Raw genomic sequence first — 22,230 nt, 5'->3', positions numbered from 1 at the left:
CAACCCCTCCCACCCGTAACATGTGACGTTATTTATGGATGGCCAAGGGGCCATCTGCCTCATAAGGATGAGGCAGATGGTGTGACCGTAAACACACACTGCACATCCAGTGCTATCAGTGGAACCACAAACACCAACAACTCACCACTCATGTTGGCCCCGGCCATCACTCCCGTAACGCCAGTGAACAGTACTCCAAACACCGACGCGAAGTCCACCAATTCCCCATCATCTGTGGTGTAGTCCCTGCCATATTGAGGGTATAAGTTCTCGTAGAAGGTGGCCATATTCAGACCCGTATAGCTGAAGTGTGTGTCGTTCACCAGGTGATTAGTGTCCGGCTTCTCTATCTGAAATATTTGAAGCACTCTTGATGCCCACTTACAAAGGAAGACGGCTAACGAAATATAGTTTCTCTGTCATTCTCCTCGGATAGCATTACAGACTTACGGCCTTACAAATAAACTTGGTAGTAAGTTATATCTGAGAATAAACCAGGGATATGCAAAATATAGACTTCATCGCTGACAACACTGTCAGTACAATGATAATTTTAAAGGTTTTCGAATGTCAGACAGCCTTCCGAATAAACGTGGGAAATGTCATTCGAATAAACCAATTGTAAGCAAAATGTCAATTTGTAAACATTTAACATGTTCTTGGTTTGTTCTCAGGTATAACTCTATACGAAGTTTATTTGTAAGGCCGTTAGAATACACTATCGTATTGACGAGCTGACAGTCCGATAGAAGAAAGTTACCATAGTCGGTTTGATGATGAAGAAACTAAGGAAGGCGCTGGCGAGACAGACCACCATCGTGAGCCAGATGGCCAGACTCGTCCTGGCGAACAATGACGCGCCCGCTAGAGAGACACTCAGTCCTACGGCGTTTAGCGTGGACCTGTAGAGGAACCGGTACCAATCACCGTCTGGTAAACCTCCGCTGGAAACCAGATAACCTGGAAGAATTATAATAAGTTTATCATTTTCTATATGCTTCATATTACCTTCACCTGTACATTTTTATGTTTATAATGGTATGTAGTTCTGTGTTTTAGTTGCAGGGGGTCCCCCTGAAAAGGACAGGAAACGTCTGGTTTACTACATTTAATGTCTCTAATAATATATTAGACTTGTGTTTTTCAAATCTCTTTCTACATGTGTCATCTAGTGCATCGCCTTTAACTAGAATTGATCCCTTTCATCCACCTTTGAATGTTATAGTTACAGACTTACAAATTAGGCCTTTCAAAGAAAAACTTCAACCAAGATATAAATATTATAATTGCAATTACGATTTAATTGATAATCATTTAAAATCAATAGATTGGTACAATGTCTTAAATGGCACCTCTGTAGACTCAACTGTAAATGTCTTTTATGAAAAAATATATGAATGTTTCGAAATGTAAATACCTAAGACTTCTTGTAATTATAATAAATTCTCCGTGTGGTACAGTCCCGCATTGATAAAAATCATTAAAGAAAAAAATCGTATTCATAGTAGATGGAAAAAATATCACAACCCTAGGGATAGAGATGAGTTTTTATTTTTGAGAAATAGACATAATAAAGTTTTAAAAGAATATTATAGAAGCTTTAGTAGTAACACTGAAAAACTAATTCGGTCTTCTCCAAAACTCTTTTGGCGTTATGTGAAGTCAAAACGGGGTGGATCATCTTATACAAACAACTTCACTCTCAACTCCGAAACATATAATGATGCATATGCAATGCATTTAGTAAATTTTTTGAGAGTGCCTTCTCCAACTCTTCTGCACCTATATCTCGTACTGACCAAAACCAATCTAATCTACACGTTTCTAATGAAGTTATTGCTAACGTTGATATAACGGTAGGTATATATATATAACATAGCTTCAATATTAAAATCTATACTAATATTATAAAGCTGCAGTGTTTGTTTGTTTGTTTGAACGCGCTAATCTAATATAAAACTATCGCGTGAATTACACTTTATATGGCAAAACAACGTTTGCCGGGTCAGCTAGTCGTTAGATAAATGTAAAGGCGCTGGTTGTGATGGCATACCTCCTATATTTATTTCATCGCGTGCCGATAGTCTTGCAATACCTATCACAATTCTATTTCGCCGCTCTTTGAAAGAATGCACTTTCCCATTGATTTGGAAGCGTTAATTGTAATTCCTAAGGGAGGCCAAAAAATAAATATTGAAAACTATCGCCCAATTTCTAAATTGAACACTAGCGAAGGTTTTTGTAAAAGTCGTTTTTACCAGCATTTATTCTACAATAGCTAACGACATTTCTTACGCCCAACATGGTTTCTTGAAGAATCGTTCTGCAATTACTAATTTAGCTTATTTAAGTGAATTTTTATTGATGAACATGGAATTGGGTGGGCAGGTAGACGTGGTCTACACGGACTTCGAAAAAGCTTTCGATCGTGTGGACCACGACATTCTGCTCTCTAAATTGCATTTATTAGGTATGCACGGCGACCTCTTAAGGTGGATAAAATCCTACCTGTCTAACCGTTGTCAAGTTGTTGTTTTGGGAGGATTGAGGTCAGACTATACATCTATTCTATCGGGAGTTCCGCAGGGCAGTTTGCTAGGGCCCCTGTTTTGGAACGCCTACATTTACGATAAAGGAGCTAGCATCGTTAACTCAGATTATTTATTGTATGCTGATGACAATAAAGTCTTCATTAAGGTGCACTCTGAGGAGGATTGTGAATTATTACAAAATGACCTCAATAACTTATACACCTACTATAATACTAATAATATCACAGTCAGCCTCAAAAAATGCCAGGTCATTAGTTTTTCGCGCAAACCTACACCAATAATTTTCTCTTACAGCTTTAATGGAGAGTTAATACAAAGAGTTAATGTTGTTAGAGATCTTGGCGTCTTCCTGGATTCCAAAATGAATATGTCAAATCACATAGATTGCATAATAAATCGCGCTTATCGTAATTTGGGCTTCGTAATGCGTACTTGTCATCATTTTAAAAATCCACTTTCCAAAAAAAAAAGTGTATTACGCGTTAGATCAATTTTAGAGTATGTCTCCGTGATATGGAACCTATTTTACGCCATATATATTTATTAATATGTATATATGTTGTAAACTGGTATAGGTTAGAACGAATTCAGAAAAAGTTTTAAACACACTTAAACTATAAATTCCGGAAAGTTGCATCCAACTACAAAGACAACTGTCGCATATACAATCTGCTGACATTGCAGGAAAGGCGTACTGTCTCGGACATAATGTTCTTACATGATGTGCTGAGCGGTCGTCTCGACTGTCCCTCTCTTCTGGCAGGAAGATGCCTTACGCGCTCCGTCGTTGCGCACCCGTGACATTTCTACTTTTCAAGTTCCTACTCGTCGTACTAATTATGGTCAGAACAGTGTTCTCACTCGGTGCACAAATGTATATAATAAATCCTTCAATGATATAGATCCATTCTACGGTTCTAGGTTGACCTTTAATTATGTATTGTACTATTATATCTGTAAATCTGTGTATTTATCATGTTTTTCTCTTATTTATATTCATTTTTCATACTTATACATATAATCCATTATGCAACCAACGCAGGCACTTTTAAATACTTTTTTTTTTAATTTCTCTGATCGTGTGTTATTTATAGGTTACCATTAGGTAAATCGTGGTAGACTGTAATTGGCTATGTTTTTGTATTTAATTATAAGTGATTATTTTGTATAAAGCTGTTGTCAACCCCAATAAAATAAAATAAAAATAATAATAATAATGTTTTTTTGGACGAAACGAGCAGGACATTCAGCTGATGGCAATTCATACGCCCTGTCCATTACAATGCATAGCTGCTCAGGATTCTTGAAAAACCCAAAAATTCTGAGCGGCACTACAATTGCGCTCGTCACCTTGAGACAATTTTCAAATTTTTGACAAAATTTCGGCAATTTTGAGGGTAGGGACCTGTCTACTCTCTGGCTCCGCGTAGATTTAGAGGACTGCGTCCGTATATCTATGCGTGTGTCTACAGGTCCCATAGTGGTAACGCAGAAACCGATCATCTCATGGGCTGCGTTCAAGCGGCAATTGACGACGTGCTTGCACAGATCCCCTCCGCTGAAATCGTAGTCTTGGGTGATTTCAACGGGCACAATGCCGAATGTCTTGGATCACGTACCACAGACTACGCAGGGCGATCTGTGCATAATTTTGCATTGGCGTATGGTCTGTCCCAATTGGTTGAGTTTCCAACGCGACTCCCGGATGTGGATAGCCACATGCCGTCCTTATTAGATCTTCTGCTGACTACACATCCCGATGGTTACCAGGTCTTTGTCGACGCCCCTCTCGGAACGTCCGACCATTGCCTGGTCAGTAGTGTAGTGCCTATCCGACGCCAACGTCGCAGACCACCAGCGACCCGCCGCGTTTGGCACTACAAGTCAGCAGATTGGGATAGGATGCGTTCCTTTTTTGCATCCTACCCTTGGGGCAAGGTTTGTTGCCCTTCGGATGATCCTAGTGCCTGCGCCGTTGCAGTAGCCGATGTGATACTGCAGGGCATGGATATTTTTATACCAAGCTCTGTATTACCGATCGGTGGCAGATCACAGCCCTGGTTCGATGCGTCAGTTAAAGCAGCATCTGACTGCAAAAAACAGGCGTATCGAACTTGGGTTGCGGCGCTAGGCACAAAGGATCCGAATGTCAAAGTTCTTAAGAGGAAATATAACCGTGCCTCCAGATTTTTTAAGAGGCAAATCGCCCGTGCGAAGTCTAAGCACGTCGTCAAAATCGGCGAGCAGCTTTCCAGTTACCCGACCGGAACACGCAAGTTCTGGTCGTTGTCGAAAGTTGCTCTTGGTAACTTCAACCAGCCGTCTATGCCGCCGTTGCACATGAGAAATGACACCCTGGCCCATACTGCAAAAGAGAAAGCCGAGCTCCTCTGCGCTCTTTTCGCCTCCAACTCGACTCTTGACGACAACGGAAAAACACCGCCGACCATCCCGCGGTGTCAGAGCTCTATGCCTGAAGTACAGTTCAGACAGAAAACTGTTAGGCGAGCTCTGTTTTCGTTGGACGTCAGGAAGTCGACCGGGCCGGATGGCATTTCTCCAATCGTGCTTAGAACGTGTGCCCCTGAGTTGACGCCGGTGCTAACGCGTTTATTCCGGCACTCTTATTCCAAAGGCGTAGTCCCTGACTCATGGAAGTCAGCCCTTGTCCATCCGATCCAAAAAAAAAGGAGGCAGTTCGGATCCGGCTCTCTAAAATCATGGAGAGCATAATTAGCCGCCAGCTTTTAGTATACCTAGAGGGTCACCAGTTGATCAACGACCGACAGTACGGCTTTCGCCATGGACGGTCGGCAGGTGATCTTCTGGTATACCTAACACATAGATGGGCGGCGGCTATTGAAAGCAAGGGGGAAGGCCTGGCAGTTAGCCTGGATATAGCGAAGGCCTTTGATCGTGTATGGCACAAGGCGCTCCTCTCAAAACTTCCATCTTGGGCTTCCCGAGAGCTTGTGCAAGTGGACCTCCAGCTTCCTCACTGGGCGTAGCATACAGGTCGTTGTCGACGGATATTGCTCGAACCCGAAGCCCGTGTATGCTGGAGTGCCCCAAGGCTGTGTCTCCTAGGCTGTTTCTTGTGCATATCAATGATATGTTGGACACCTCCAACATACATTGCTATGCAGATGACAGCACTGGTGATGCCGTATACACGGGCCATGGAGGTCTCTCTCGGGAAATCGTTGACCAGTGCCGGGAGAAACTTGTGTCTTCTAGCGAGTCCTCTCTCGAGAAGGTCGCGGAATGGGGTAAATTGAACCTTACCCAATTTAACCCCCAGAAGACTCAAGTTTGCGCGTTTACCACTAAAAAAACCCCATTTGTCGTATCACCGCTCTTCGAGAACACTTCTCTTAAAGCCGCGCCTAGTATCGGAATACTGGGTCTCGAAATCTCGAGCGATTGCCAATTCCGTGGCCACCTGGAGGGCAAAGCCAAATTGGCTTCGAAGAAGCTGGGCGTCATCAATAGAGCACGGCAATACTTCAAGCCGGCCCACATTCTAGCGCTCTACAAAGCGCAGGTCCGGCCACACATGGAGTATTGCTGTCATCTCTGGTCTGGCGCTCGAATTGTCGGGGACTCAGTGCTCTGTTAACGGCTGGATCTCTTGGCGTTGCGTAGAGACGTCGCTTCATTGTGTGTCTTCTACCGCATTTATCTCGGGGAGTGTTCCGAAGAGCTGTTTAACCTGATTCCTGCCGCTGAATTCCACCTTCGCACGACACGCCACAAGTCAGTATTTCATCCCCACCATCTGGATGTATGGCGGTCCTCCACAGTGCGGTTTTCAAGGAGCTTTCTCCCTCGTACTACAAAGCTGTGGAATGAGCTTCCTTCTGCGGTGTTTCCGGGACGATACGACATGGGTACCTTCAAAAAAAGCGCGTACACCTTCCTTAAAGGCCGGCAACGCTCTTGTGATTCCTCTGGTGTTGCAAGAGAATGTGGGCGGCGGTGATCACTTAACACCAGGTGACCCGTACGCTCGTTTGTCCTCCTATTACATAAAAAAAAAAAACCTTGACACATAAGATATTAAGTTTTATTTCCCAGTAACTTCACTAGCTAATGCGCCCTTCAGACTGGAACACAGTAATGTGTAAGCATGATTGAAACACAGCAATGCTTACACATTACTGCTTCACGGCAGAAAGAGGCGCCGTTGTGGTACCAATAATCTAGCCGGCATCCTGTGCAAAGGAGCCTGGTAAAGAACACGGTTACAATTACAATTACACGCGTTCTACTCCTTTAAAAAGTGTTTTATTTAAATGTGTAACACACGCGCTAATCAAAAAATAAATAAATTTCAAAAATGAATAGAGTGCCTAGGCGAAGCTGGGGCTGGCATCACCCGAAGTCTGAAATCGTGTTTCATCAACAAGTTATATTAAAACTAGCACTTTCAATGCACACTCTAATCCATACGAAAACTTGACGGCATACTCACCACTCTCGCCAAAGTTCTCCATCAAAGCTTCAGTGCAAGCGGAGATACAAAGCGCGCTCGACACTACATTAGCGAAGAAGAACAGAGTTCCTATCGCGCCGCCGCACTCCGGGCCCAACGTCCTGCTTAACATAACTGGTCCCTTGGTCAGGATATTATATAACAATAAAAATTATTCAAACATGCAAAAAACAATTATAAAAATTAAAAAGCGTGAATGCTATGAACGTTTATGTCCAAGTGCTTGGCCCGCTGTCATTAGCATCTCTAGTATGTACATATAAGCGTAAGTACAGGACGTAGTTTCTCAAAAACTACAGTAGAGCAGTTAAAGGATACAGTAAACTCCACCCCCTTCGACAGCACCATTGGTTGATATAGCGCAAATGGATGTGACAGTAAATCCTACTATTAGGTAGGCCATGCCGAATTGTGCTAACGTCACTATAACCCCGGCATTGCCCACGAGATAACCTGAAACAGTATTTATTAACAATCTATAGTACTCTAACTATGGGCCGGATGAGAAAGGTCATGGTCGCTCTAAGGGCAATGAAGAGGGCTATGCTCGGAGTTTCCATGAAAGATCGAATCAGAAATGAGGAGATTCGTAGGAGAACCAAAATCACCGACATAGCTTAGAACCGGAAGACGCAGTGTTGGTAGGCCCCCCACAAGATGGACCGACCATCTGGTCAAGATCGACGAAATAAGTTGAATGAGGGCAGCGCAGGTCCGATCGTCGTGGAGATCTTTTGCCTGTTTACAGCATTGGACGTCTTCCAGCTGATGATGGTGATGTTGATATACTACTCTTGTAGAGCTATAATTAAGTTTCTAGCAACTCACGAGGTTCTGGAATACCAATAGACACACATCAACTTTGTTTGGAGGAAATTTCACATTTGAATTTTAAACGTGATATCTAGTCGTGAAACTTAGCTGCTGGTATTGGCCTGATCAACTCCTCTGGCCACTACCCGTGATGGGGAAGGGACGTAGGGAACTTAGCAATGCTCAGCATGGGTTTCAGAAAGCTCGGTCAACGAGTACAAATCTCACCGCACTAGTAGACTATGTTTATGCGGAAATGGATGCGGGTCGACAAGTAGATGCTGCCTATTTTGACTTTCGAAAAGCTTTCGATCTTGTTGACAATGGCATCTTACAACGTAAACTAGCAGTGATGGGGTTTACTGACAACCTACTCAGATTATTTACATCATATCTTAGCAATAGGCGGCAATTTTTAAAGGTGAATGGATACGAATCTGAATATTTTTACACGAGGTCTGGCGTAAGTCAAGGACCAACGTTAATTTTAATAATGATAAATGACCTTCCGGAAACGGTCCAAATCTCCAAGTGCTTATTGTTTGCTGATGACCTGAAACTATTTCGGAGTATTGCAGATAACAGTGATACCCAAGCTCTTCAAGCGGATATCGATGCCGTATCTCTGTGGAGCCAGGCTAATCGCCTCCCTTTCAACTCTGATAAGTGTTAAGGTTTTAACATTTTCAAGGAAACGACTGCCGATCACCGTAGCTTATAATTTATTTGACGCCCCTATGGAAAGAGTTTATGACATTTACGATCTAGGACTGACATTAGATAATACATTAAATTTTCATCTTCATATTATAACGACCTGTAAAACAGTTAATAGAGTACTAGGATGCATTATGAGGAATGCTTCTCAATTTAGCGATATCAAGGTAGCGAAGGTATTATAAAATGTTTACGTGCGGAGCAAACTTGAGTATTGCGCTACTATCTGTGATCCCTATGAGGATAAATACACCCTCATGATTGAGAAAACGCAGCGTAAATTTGCCCGCTGGCTCTATAAGAAGACCTTCGGATAGTACCCTTATTTATACCCTTCCTTATTTGTGTATGGGATGGTAGAGCTTGAGAGGCTTTCGTTCAGGAGAAAGATGCTGTTAGTGGTGCATTATCTCTCCATAATACGAAATAAATTGGAGTGTCCGCAAATCCTTGCTCAAGTTGGTTTATTGGTACCAAATCGTATCTCCCGTGATACGGCGGGGGCGATGGCTCCGCGTCTACTGGAGCGGCCCGTCACGCGCACGGTCGCACCCGACATGCGGAGAACGCTCCTACTATTCGAGCATTACGTCTGATCGTCGACTTGCTCACTCAGAGTGACATTGATTTATTTGCGGACAAATTTCAAACGATTGTTAATGACATATTATGTTAGATAGTACTTGAATTATATATTATATATTAATATTAATAACTTTTTTATTTAATTTAATTATTGACTTAAAACTTTGGACTTATTTTATTTGATTATTTGGCGCTATGGACATTATTTGATTTTATATAACTTTACATTTTTTGTATTATTTTATCATTATTTATTTTATCTTTAATTTAAAATCTAATTTTATTATATTAATTGTATTTTTGGGACTAGCTTGTAAACGCTTTGGGTAAAACTGTAAGTTTACAGGTTTATATAATGAATAAATAAATGAAACTCAGACAGAAATGGCTAAAAAACAAGCCGATCAGAGATGACTATAGTAAGGCTAACGAAACAATACAATGAATATAAACAAAGTTTCAGGACTTCAAAACATTTTTAGTTGAATAAAACTAATCGCTGTCGTCTGTATTAGACAAAGATGGTTAGTCGGAAGAGTCCGAATCAGAAGTATGTATGACAAAGTAACTCGGTATAATATAACTCAGTAACGGTTCTTTGTTTATATTCTTTATGTCATCTCGTTGGCCTTAACATGGTCGATGATTCGCCGCTCGTCGTTAGTTGGCCATATGGAAGAGTAAGTCCTGTGGAGGCTCTGCCTAGACGAAGTTCAGTACTGTGAGTCAGGTTTTTAATCAGTCTTGCTGTGCCCACCAAGCTTTTTAGAGGCCAAGTTGTCTATACTTCTACGAAATTAAACATTGCTTGATATATTGATCACTTTAAACACTTATGGCAGTTAGGGGAGTATTCTAAAATCACTGGTATTCGACAAAATAAGAAAAAACCTGTCTTTTGAACCATTTCTACCATACTTAAAAATTAAAGTTAAATTGATCAAATGCATACTCTAAGCTTGGGGGTGTACATTTAAACGTGACATTGGCCGAATTGTGGTGCCCCTTTCACAGAAGCCACAACAAGAAGTATAGAATAGAAGTTATATTCTTAGGATAAAATTATTACTTACTCTCAGATAACAAGTTATACAAGAGTTACTCTTATACCACCAATTTTTAAGGTATACCTGGCTTATTCCTCGGATAAAGTCAAAATGGCGTCAAATGTAATTGGAGCGCACAGAGTACATAGATATATATACAAAATAGTTTTATTATTGTCTTTACAAAGTCGTGAAATGAGTTATTCTGAGAGTAAAACCAGCAAATAATTTTATACCTGGAATAATGACACCATTGGAGAAAATAAACCTAACACCACGGTGTCGCAACAAGTCGCGCCACCGTGGAGTCCCGGTCAAATATAGCCCTATGTGTAACAAATAATTCACAGCACAACGGGAGCGCACTTTCAATGGGTCATTGGTCGACAGCGGACGTACCTGCGTGCAGAGCTACTTACAGAACAACAGATGTGTTACTGAAGTAGGCAAACCCACAATACTATATTAATTAGGCAGTAAAGTATGGGAGTTTAAAACGTACATACCCATTCGTATAAAAATTAGTGCACTGAACATTGACAGCACCACAGGACAGAACACCCCGGCGAATGTACCCACTTTTTTGATACCGGGGCTCTGAGCCCTAAATTCACCAAACTCGACATAACCTGCAACAGATAACCAATTGAATTACTAGACAGGAAACAGATGAAACCATCTATCACAGAAACCTTAAACTTTATCCGTTACGAGTTTCAGACGATGACCCAATGCTAGTAGTTACAATAAACTATCAGTGATGTACCCTTATCGATAAATTAAATGACGATATACCGTTACTGAACAACGAGTAACATGTACTTAGTAAACACAAGAAAAGCTTTTTTCAATAAGCTGAAACAGTAGTATTTTTGTGGCGTTTATATAAGTTAACACGCAAAAGGCTGATAACGCTCGTGTAATTACTAAACGGTGTCGGATCGTATGTTTTCCTATTCTATAAAAGAAAATCACCAACAAAATGAAGACATTATAAAAACAGCTCAAAATAATTTATAACAAATCAATAGAATAAAATGTAAACAATATAAAAAAAAACTTTGGTTTTCGCATAGAGCTATCGTGCATGCAAATCCAAAACACGCCCAGTTCCCTTATATCTTTAGGAGCTAGAATATAAAAACTATAATATTACCACTCAACTTCTCAGCCATTGAGCGTGTTTACGAGACCGCGACACTATTCAAAGTGATTATCGATAAATTTGACCCCTAAACCATCAACCTTGAGCTCATTGCAGCTGCAACAATCGATTACAAATCTATTTTAATTATTTAGAAAGAGTGTCGTGTTTGCATCACCACAGATTTCTACTGCTAGGGCACTATAGAGTAAGAGATAGAAAATACCGCCTAGGCTGGGATAAAGTGGAAATCTCTATTATTTTTAGAAACAAAACACCAATGGTTTATATACAAAGTGGGCTTGGATTGAACATAGACTACACTAAACCTACTAAAACTACAACTAACACCTAGACACAATCATGCTCAAAAAACGTCTGAAGCAAGTCTGCCTATGCATCTATTAGGCAGACTTTTATACAATGCTGTATGCTTCCCCAGGGCATAAAAAAAATAGAGAAGTCCCAGGCCCAATGGGGCATTTACTAGTGGTAGGCTCCTTTGCACAAGATGCCGGCTAGATTATGGGTACCACAATGGCGCTTCTTTCTGCCATGATGCAATGTTTAAGGATTATTGTGTTTCTAAAGGGTGCCGTAGCTACTGAATTTACTGGGTAAATGAGACTTAACATCATATGTCTCAAGGTGTCGAGCGCAGTTGTAGTGCCATTCAGAATTTTTGGGTTTTTCAAGAATCCTAAGTGGTGCTGCATTGTAATGGGCAGAGTGTATCAATTACCATCAGCTGACAATCCTGCTCATGTTGTCCGTTATTTTCATAACAAATAGGCTTTGAACATTACTGCCACAAAATAAGGTATTTATTGAATGAATGTGTTAATGAATACTATACGTAAGTAATATTTACCACTCTGCTCGGACATTCTTTGGCGACTTTTAATAGAGGATTGGGAGTCTAGTTGTCTTTTATACATCAATGGCACGGCAAGCAATTCACACAAATTGTTGGAAGAATGTCACATTAAAGAAAATAAGGGCTAAGGACCCAATTTAATATCATTAAAAGTGTAGCAGCACCATTCTTAATGGGCTATGTAACAAACTACTAGTAACTCTTTCTGTTTCAGAATACAATGGAGCTCCCAATCCTCGCCCGCCACATACCAATATGTTTTCGGTTTTGAAAATCACATGTATATTTATTCAACACTTTATAACACTCTAGTGATTCTTGTAGACTTATAAGAGAGTATGAAGTGTGGTGATAACATACCATCATGTGACCCTTATGCTTGTTTGTCCTCCTCTTCCATAAAAATAATCTGCATTAAAACCAAAAATAAGGCCACTGTCCTTTAATCAAGCATCTATTTCCCATAGATTTGACAGGCAGGAGTGTAGCCGAACAATGGCCACAAATCCTTGAATCTCTATTGTGGCTTCTAGATGCCTGTAGTAATTTCAAGAGACTCCTAGACTTCTGGTATGACCTAGGCTAGTTGGTAGTAAGAAGAAGAAACAAACACTAGCCCAATCAAAACCCAAGTGTATAAACAGCCTCATCAAACAAACAACCAACTAACTAGCAAATACCACTCAATCAGTGGTTTGAAGTTCTTATCAACAAAGTTCTTAATAACTATATCCACTTCGATTTGTAATCTCTGACCAGTTCAATGTAAAATTTCACATTTTTAAATCTGGTGATTTTGGTAACTGAATTTTAAATTTATTATCAAACCTTCATTAGTTGGAGTTGTCGATGGAACATTAGTCAATCTCATTCTTAATTTGTTCATTATTCCAGAACTTGTAGAATCATTTACACTTGGTGTCAATGGGTCCAATATTTCTTCCATCATTGATGGATTCGTCCCTAAAAAATATTTAATGTTCCATAAATTGCAAATATTTAAATAAAGTAACAGTACAAACAACCAGATACAATTCTATAAAAGAGATGTTTATCATTTTCTTCCAAGAAAGAACTAATTGTTGAATGTTTTCTTTAAGAATTGTGAAGTTTATTCCTACTCTGAAAAAGTAATATAATATTGGAATAATAAGATGGGGATGATCATAAGGTGATCTTGCTCATCTTATCATTTTTTCACATAAAAATATATAGTTACATATCATCATCATCATTATAATTAGTCTGATTAATGATGGGCCTCTTCTTATGCATTTTGCTGAGATCTGACATTTTGTCAAAGGTCACCCTACACTTTATTACTTTCCGTCTTGACTCCAATAAATGTAGACCACAGGTATTTTTTGTGTTTATTTGAAGATGTTGGTGACCTCAGTTATCACCACATTTCTTTATTGATCCTCAGAGAAATTCATAACATAATAATTTTTGATATAATATGTTTATCAATTAACACAAAGTTATCAGCAATAAGTGAAGCATGTGATTTTTTATTATGAGTCATTGTAATATTACTTTGTATGAATAAGTTGATAACATAATATTAATATATTGAAACTGGTGGTTACAAATTGATATAATTATTAAAATTATAATGTTAATGTAAAAACACACACATCAGCAGATGAGCCAGACTACACTTGATAACAGGTGATCACTTTCTTTCATTATGCCATTCATAATCTACTCTAGACTTTGTTTATTAAAGACTAAGGCAACACCCCTACTTTACCATTATCATTCCTTATACTTTTAGGATATAATATACAAAAGAGGCTTCAATATTTTGTCGAGGTTTTGGTTAATGTTACTGACTTTTAATAGTAATGACGAAAATGAGTAATAGTAGAAACTAAATATGAAACCTATAGTAGTGTGGCTGAATACTGGATATCAAATATTGAATACGATATTTTAGGGTTGACAACTATATATATAGTGGCCAGATATTAAGGGTGTTATACCTTATGTTGTGAAAGTCTGATTCATAAGACCACACAAGTACATTTAACAAAACTTCACAACAAATTTGAATTACAAAGCTTCTCTAAATTAGGAATAGTTAATAGAATGTTACTTTCATGATAAAATACGTGAGTAGGGATAAATTTTATATAAATGTATAAGTATAGTAAATATTAAGTAAGTAATATTATGTTAACACTTACTGAGATGGAAATCACCCATTTTGTTTTAAATTAAACTAAACGCTAGCAAACTCAAACTAAAGAATAATAGTCGTCCCACATTCTGATGACCTCATCCGGAATGCATAATGGAAAATAAAAACACAAAACAGAACTAAACTTTATTGACAAATGAATTAATTTGGAAGTAAAGCATAGGTGGTTGAATACTCCAATGAAGCTCTACAAGGTCTTGGAAAAGAGCGCAAAAAGTTAACTTACGTTTTGTGTGTTGTTTCCGTGTTTTTTATATCATCTAATTTCTGTAACGGTATGAAACTTTTGTTATGACATTATTACGTATCTTTCATTAGCATAGTTAATAATGAAGAAAAATAAAGTCATACACATAGTTTTAAGATTATGTAGTCAAGTCATTGTCATAATAACAGTAAAATATTGATAAACAACTGGATTTAGACTTGAGTTGTTGTGTTTTAATAATAAAAACCTATTAATTGTTTGCACACAACACTTTGCACTCAAAAGTCAAAAATTATGATATATTATTATACTCTTTGATATGCGTTAAATATTACTAAATTGTTATTTTTTTAATTCTATGATCTGGTAAGTAAGATCTTTAAGTATTAGAGACAGATTTGCTCCAACAACTGCTGACGATGCTTGACCTTTCCGGATCTCGCTGTACACTGTAGATCGGCAAGCTTCCGGCAATTTCGCGGCATTTTCCCCGTGTGTATTATTTTACGTGTAGTTATAAAATGCTTATAACTAGGGTGATTTGAGTGACTGTCGCTGAAAGCTATTGAAACAAGCTATAAGACCATGTATAAATTATTCATATTGTCTTTCTTTTTTATTTCACACAGACTTTTCATTCGAAAAAAAGTGTAATAATAGGTATATTTTAAAATAAATATTGTTATTATTGTTAATTACTTGTTTTATTTATTTCCTTTTATGTTTTTGTAATGAATAGTATATGTTCATTATAAAATAAAGCTTAAATATCCACAAAGAACGATCTTCGTGTAAAGTCTTGATAACGACCGCTCGCTGCGCCGGCCGGGAACAATTGGACACATAAGTACTTTGTCCGTAAAGCTATGACGTTGAATATTGGTGGCCTTGAATCGTAACGGATCGAAATGTGTTTGGGTATTCACTCGTTCATAACTGCGTAGGCAAATAAACCATCTTGTACACCTAATAAGGGTGAAAACTGGATGAGGTAAAAGAGTGCCCCGCGGCACAGCCGCTCTCATTGTTTTTTGAATTACCAGTGCCCGCGGGCACGTCCGATGCGGAAAGGGTAAAATGAGGAATATATTTTTCTTGATACAAGTACACATATATGTTTATATAATAAACAAACATATACATATATTAAGACAAAAATTTAAAATTCGATCAGCCTATTACATTTGTTATAATAAAATTATATACAATTTAAGAAATAACACACCGATACTAAAAATCTTTTATATTAGCCAATAGTTGAATGTTATATTCGCTTAGTTATATCATCTGCACTCCACAACGCGGTACGCTCGATCAGTGGCGTCCCCTTTTTTTTTTTTTTTTTTTTTTGGAATAGGAGGACAAGCGAGCGTACGGGTCACCTGGTGTTAAGTGATCACCGCCGCCCACATTCTCTTGCAACACCAGAGGAATCACAAGAGCGTTGCCGGCCTTTATTCATTAATGCTTCACCATAACAACGAACCCGCGCACTTAGCGCTCGAAACAAGGGACACCACAAAATGGTTATAACCATATAAGGTGATTTTCTTAGTACTCTAAGCTTTCTGAGGCCCATGTATATACGAATACATGCTGTGAGCAGATTACGATGGGATATCGTGGGATTATCTGAGGTCCGAAGATAATAATAATAATAACTTTATTTATTTCCAAATATTACAATAATTAATAATAGCATTACAAAATTCTGGACACATGCTCTACTTCCGGGAGGACGACCAACTGTCCCAGTGTGGTGTGGGGTTCCTCATTCACAAGTCTCTCGTTAACAATATAACTAGGGTGGGGAGCGTGTCGAATAGGGTAGCGTACCTAATACCCAGAATTACTGAAACCTTACTTACTTACTTCCGCACCGCCGCTTATGTTCTTGGACCACACGACATCACGCCACATCGTACGATCTATGACGACAGCCTACGTCACGGGTGGTGCGAGCTGCGAACCGGCTGCATCGCGTGCGCGTCCCCGCGCCCGCGCTCCCGCCGCACACCGCGGGCCCTGCGCCCGCCGCCACAGCTAGGCCTCCCGCGCCCGCGCCCCGCGCGTCGCATAAATACCAGAGGCGATCGCCCGCGCCACGCATTCTGCACATTTATTTACCTCGCGCTCACAGCTTTCCGCTTGCTTTATTTTTGCTTTGTATAGACGCTCATTTCATTCTACATTTTGTAAAGTATTTCTTTTAATTAGTAGTAAATTCAACCTTTCATCTTTGACTCAATCTTTCATTCTTACTTCGCTTCAAACAAATATCATAGCATCCCTAGCTCAGCCAGGGGTAGTCATCGAGAAGTCGTAGGAGTAGAATACGTGCTACAGTGGTGACCCATCCGACAAGTGACACGATGACTGGCGCAGAACAACAACAAAAGGGATTAGGCGGTGGTCCAAGTACAAGTGACGGCGGAAATAACAGTGACGTATTTCGAGTGGGCGTACGGATACCACCCTTTTGGCCCGAGGAACCGGCTGTATGGTTTGCCCAAATTGAAGGTCAGTTCATTTTGTCTAATGTTACAAGTGACTCCACCAAGTTTTATTATGTCATTAGCCAATTAGACCATCAGTACGCAGCAGAAGTCAAAGATATCATTATTTCCCCGCCGGCTACAGACAAATACGAGAAATTAAAGTCGGAACTTATCAAGCGCCTCACAACGTCTAGAGAACGTAAAATTAAACAGTTGTTGATGCATGAAGACCTTGGTGATAGAAAGCCATCTCAATTTTTGCGTCATTTACAAAGCTTAGCAGGGAAGACAATACCAGAAGAGCTTATACGAACTATTTGGTCGAGTCGATTGCCAAATAATTTACAAACAATTGTCGCATTACAGAAGGACAGCGCCCTCGAAACCGTGGCAGATCTGGCGGACCACGTTCATGACATAGCACCGCCCGCAGTCGCTCAGGTAGCCAGATCAGCAACTGAACAGCCAGGTACTGCTTTTGAAATTTTGTGTAACAAAGTAACAGAACTGACACGGCAGGTGGAGTCACTAATGCAGAGCCAGCAACGGCAGTCTCGATCCCGCTCCAATGACTTTAGGAACGAATACCGCACGTCACGATCCCGCTCTAATTCCCGATACCGACAGCAACCAGAAGACGATACACAATGCTGGTATCATTTCCAATTTGGCTCGAACGCAAAGAAGTGTGTCAAGCCCTGCACATTTCGTTCGGGAAATGCCAAGGGCAGCCACTAGTGGCCGAACACGTCTGCCCTACATCATCAGGCCGCCTTTTTATCACCGACCTTAACACAAAAGTACAATACCTTATCGACACAGGGTCTGACTTATGCGTTTATCCACGTTCTCGCATTCAAGAACATCGCACGAAGACGCAGTACGAGCTCTTTGCAGCAAACGGTACGGTGATATCAACATTCGGGTACGTTCACTTACAACTCAACCTAGGGTTGCGCCGCGTATTCAGTTGGCGCTTCGTGGTGGCAGACGTCTCCAAACCAATCATTGGCGTCGACTTCCTTAGCTTTTATAACCTGCTCGTCGACTGCCGCAATCACCGCCTGGTCGATGGGGTAACGTCACTGTCCGTCGCCGTACCACGCCAGCACCACAAGGAGGACATCTCATCAGTACGTACAACATCGCCAGGGGACTCGTTGTATAACGACATTGTACGAGAGTTTCCGAACATTACACGCCCAGCTGGTAAGCCAAGTGAACCAAAACACAACACGGTTCACCATATTAGGACGACGCCTGGCCCACCAGTATTTTGCCGCCCTCGTCGGTTAGATCCGGAGAGACTCACCATTGCCAAAAAGGAGTTGGAAGAGATGGTACAAAATGGTACAGCTCGGAGATCAGAGAGCCCCTGGTCCTCAGCACTGCACCTAGCACGTAAGAAAAACGACGGCTGGAGACCTTGTGGGGATTACAGAGCATTGAACGCTCGCACTATTCCAGACCGATACCCTGTGCGGCACATCCAGGACTTTGCGCACCAGCTGGCAGGCAAAAAAGTCTTTTCTACGGTGGACCTCGTTAAAGCATATAATCAGATCCCAGTCCATGCTGACGATATTCCTAAGACTGCCATTACCACGCCTTTCGGATTATTTGAATTCCCTTACATGACATTCGGACTTCGTAATGCTGCACAATCTTTCCAACGTTTTATGGATGAAGCACTTAGAGACCTAGACTTCTGTTTTGGGTACATTGATGACATCCTAATCTTCTCTGAATCTCCATTACAGCACCAGCAACACCTTCGCCAGCTATTTCAACGTTTGACAGATTACGGCATACTGATAAACACAGCGAAATGTGTATTTGGTAAGGATGAAGTAACTTTTCTTGGCTTCACAGTGTCCGCAGCAGGCGTTAAACCTTTGGAGGAGAAGGTCCAGGCAGTTCAAGACTACCCGCCACCCAAGACGGTAAAGGAGTTGAGGCGATTCCTAGGAGTCATCAACTTCTACCGAAGATTCATTCCTGGAGCAGCAGCAATACAAGCACCGCTTAATGCCTTGCTAGCTGGACCGAAAACCAAAGGATCACACCCAGTCAACATGACTCTAGAGCTGCTAGAAGCATTTAAAAGATGTAAGTCTAGTCTTTCCCATGCCACACTCCTAGCACATCCAGATACCACAGCAGAGCTGGCGATACAGACTGACGCTTCGGACCACGCTATTGGAGCCGTACTGCAGCAAAGTAAGGGAAACACCTGGCAACCCCTCGCTTTTTTCTCCAGAAAACTCAGCCCTTCCCAAAAAAAGTACAGCCCTTACGACAGGGAATTATTGGCGATTTATGAAGCGATTCGTTATTTCAGATACATGGTTGAAGCGAGGACATTCACCATCTACACTGACCACAAGCCCATTACGTTTGCATTCAGCACTCAACGTGACAGCTGCTCACCTCGTCAGTTCCGGTACTTGGACTTCATCAGTCAATTCAGCACTGATATCAGGTATATCCCTGGGAGGGACAACACAGTAGCTGACAGCATGTCTCGGGTTGAAGAGATGACAACGCCCCTAGATTACCAGTCCCTCGCCCGTGCCCAGGATTCTGATGCTGAACTTCAAAACTTACTCGTAAGTGGGTCAGGCCTAAAATTAGAAAAGGTCATGCTAGAGAACTCTGATATTCAGGTATTCTGCGACACTTCTACTCAATACACCAGACCTTTTGTTACTTCAGCTTTCCGACGTCAGGTATTCAACACGTTACATAGTCTAAGTCATCCCGGAGCAAAAGCCACAGCGCAATTGGTAGCACAACGCTTCGTTTGGCCGGGTATTAAGAAGGACTGTCGACAATGGGCCAAAGAGTGTCAACAATGTCAGCGCAGTAAAATATCTCGCCACACATCAGCTCCATTAGCAAAGTTCACAATGCCTTCAGCTCGCTTCCGTCAGGTCCATATGGACATAATAGGTCCCTTACCTTCTTCTGTTGGTCACAGGTACTGCCTCACCATGATCGACCGCTTCACTCGATGGCCGGAGGCCATGCCCTTGCAGGACATCACTGCAGAATCCTGCGCTGCCGCCTTCGTAACTGGGTGGATTGCGCGGTTCGGTTGCCCCGAGAGCATCATAACCGACCGCGGCCGCCAGTTTGACAGCCAGCTGTTCAAGAGGGTCGCCGCGCTGGTAGGCGCCGACCACCGCACCACAACAGCTTATCATCCCGCAGCAAATGGCCTCGTAGAGAGGCTACACCGTCAGCTCAAGGCCGCTATAACCTGCCACACCAGTGCTCAATGGACGGAGGCATTACCTCTCGTGCTGCTGGGCATACGCAGCGCGTGCAAAGATGACCTGCAGGCGTCTACCGCGGAATTAGTCTACGGCGAGCCACTCCGCTTACCTGGACAGTTCCTTCAGCCCATACGGGACGACCACATCGACGTTACCGACTTCGCCAGCAGACTGAAACAGCACATCACTAAGCTGTCACCAACATCTACGTCATGGCACGGACAACGTACATTCTACGTGCCCATTCTACAGCACTCCACTCACGTGTTCCTGCGCCAGGGTCCTGTAAAACGGCCGCTACAAGCCCCGTACACCGGACCCTACAAGGTACTACGTCGGGGCTCCAAGTCATTTGACATAGAAGTCCAGGGTAAGACGTCAACAGTAACGATCGACCGTCTCAAACCAGCATATATCGCAGATGACAACTTATCAGGAAAAGACACACAAACACAGACTGTACCTACACAAAAGGAAACTACGGAAGAAGAACACATCAGAACTACAAGAAGTGGACGAAGAGTCAAGTTTCCCGACTACTATCACCCGTAGTCACGGTCTCAGTGGGGGAGTACTTGTAGCGGCCAAATCCGCTACTTACTTCCGCACCGCCGCTTATGTTCTTGGACCACACGACATCACGCCACATCGTACGATCTATGACGACAGCCTACGTCACGGGTGGTGCGAGCTGCGAACCGGCTGCATCGCGTGCGCGTCCCCGCGCCCGCGCTCCCGCCGCACACCGCGGGCCCTGCGCCCGCCGCCACAGCTAGGCCTCCCGCGCCCGCGCCCCGCGCGTCGCATAAATACCAGAGGCGATCGCCCGCGCCACGCATTCTGCACATTTATTTACCTCGCGCTCACAGCTTTCCGCTTGCTTTATTTTTGCTTTGTATAGACGCTCATTTCATTCTACATTTTGTAAAGTATTTCTTTTAATTAGTAGTAAATTCAACCTTTCATCTTTGACTCAATCTTTCATTCTTACTTCGCTTCAAACAAATATCATAGCATCCCTAGCTCAGCCAGGGGTAGTCATCGAGAAGTCGTAGGAGTAGAATACGTGCTACAAAGGGTATCTGTTGAAGGTCATACAGGATTACGCTCCGACTTCGACACACTCAGACGAGGAGGTGGAGGCAAAGTATGAGGACATCTCAACAGATATTCAGAATCCTAAGATCCAATTCAACGTTGTAATGGGAGGCTTCAACGCAAAACTGGGCAAACGTAGCGGTGATGAGTTGAGAGTGGGGCAATTTAGTCATGGAAATCGGAACGCCCAAGGCCTGATGCTGGCTGACTTCATGGAGAAGGAGGATCTCTATATGATTAACTCCTTCCTCATGAAGCCGGAACAACGCAAATGGACTTGGATTAGCCCCGATGGTGCAACCAAAGATGAGATCGACTTCATCATGTCGACCAAAAGACATATATTCAATGATGTCTCCGTGATCAACTCAGTCAAAACTGGTAGTGATCACCGCACAGTAAAAGGCACATTGACTATCAATGCAAAACTGGAGCGGTCTCGACTGGTGAAGTCTACACTCCAACCCGCACCGATCCAGATACAAAACCCCAGAAACATTCAACTCGAATTGCAAAACCGCTTCGAATGCCTCGGTAACTGCGTAGACGTGGACCAGTATAATAACATGTTTGTGGTAGTTGTTCAAACAGCTGGGTCTAAGTTCTTCAAGGCCAGCCGTTCAAAAAGAACCGGAAAAATCTCAGACTATACCCTCAAATTGATGGATGTAAGACGCCAAATGACCCTTCCGTCCCCGGACGATGCTTCCCAGTAT

General features: G+C 41.8%; 1 protein-coding gene across 3 annotated transcripts in view; it reads right to left on the bottom strand.

Moving 5' to 3' along the window:
• Positions 1 to 14,925, bottom strand: part of LOC126979700 (solute carrier family 12 member 9) — a 45,721-nt gene extending 30,796 nt beyond the window's left edge. The window contains exons 1-8 of one of the 3 annotated variants that reach the window (XM_050829162.1): positions 14,784 to 14,892; positions 14,659 to 14,699; positions 13,058 to 13,192; positions 10,715 to 10,837; positions 7,366 to 7,500; positions 7,027 to 7,161; positions 761 to 960; positions 146 to 350 (exon numbers count right to left, since the gene is read on the bottom strand). In XM_050829162.1, coding sequence (XP_050685119.1) covers positions 146 to 350; positions 761 to 960; positions 7,027 to 7,161; positions 7,366 to 7,500; positions 10,715 to 10,837; positions 13,058 to 13,178 — 919 coding nt within the window. In that variant the 5' untranslated portion in view covers positions 13,179 to 13,192; positions 14,659 to 14,699; positions 14,784 to 14,892. Of the gene's footprint in view, positions 1 to 145; positions 351 to 760; positions 961 to 7,026; positions 7,162 to 7,365; positions 7,501 to 10,714; positions 10,838 to 13,057; positions 13,193 to 14,418; positions 14,565 to 14,658 lie in introns of those variants that run through there. The other 2 variants (XM_050829161.1, XM_050829160.1) reach the window with 2 other exon arrangements.
• Positions 14,926 to 22,230: the final 7,305 nt, after the last annotated feature.

Source organism: Leptidea sinapis, chromosome 4 (genome assembly GCF_905404315.1).
Source record: "Leptidea sinapis chromosome 4, ilLepSina1.1, whole genome shotgun sequence".
NCBI classification, from domain to species: domain Eukaryota; kingdom Metazoa; phylum Arthropoda; class Insecta; order Lepidoptera; family Pieridae; genus Leptidea; species Leptidea sinapis.
This window is presented reverse-complemented; position numbering and strand designations above follow the sequence as displayed.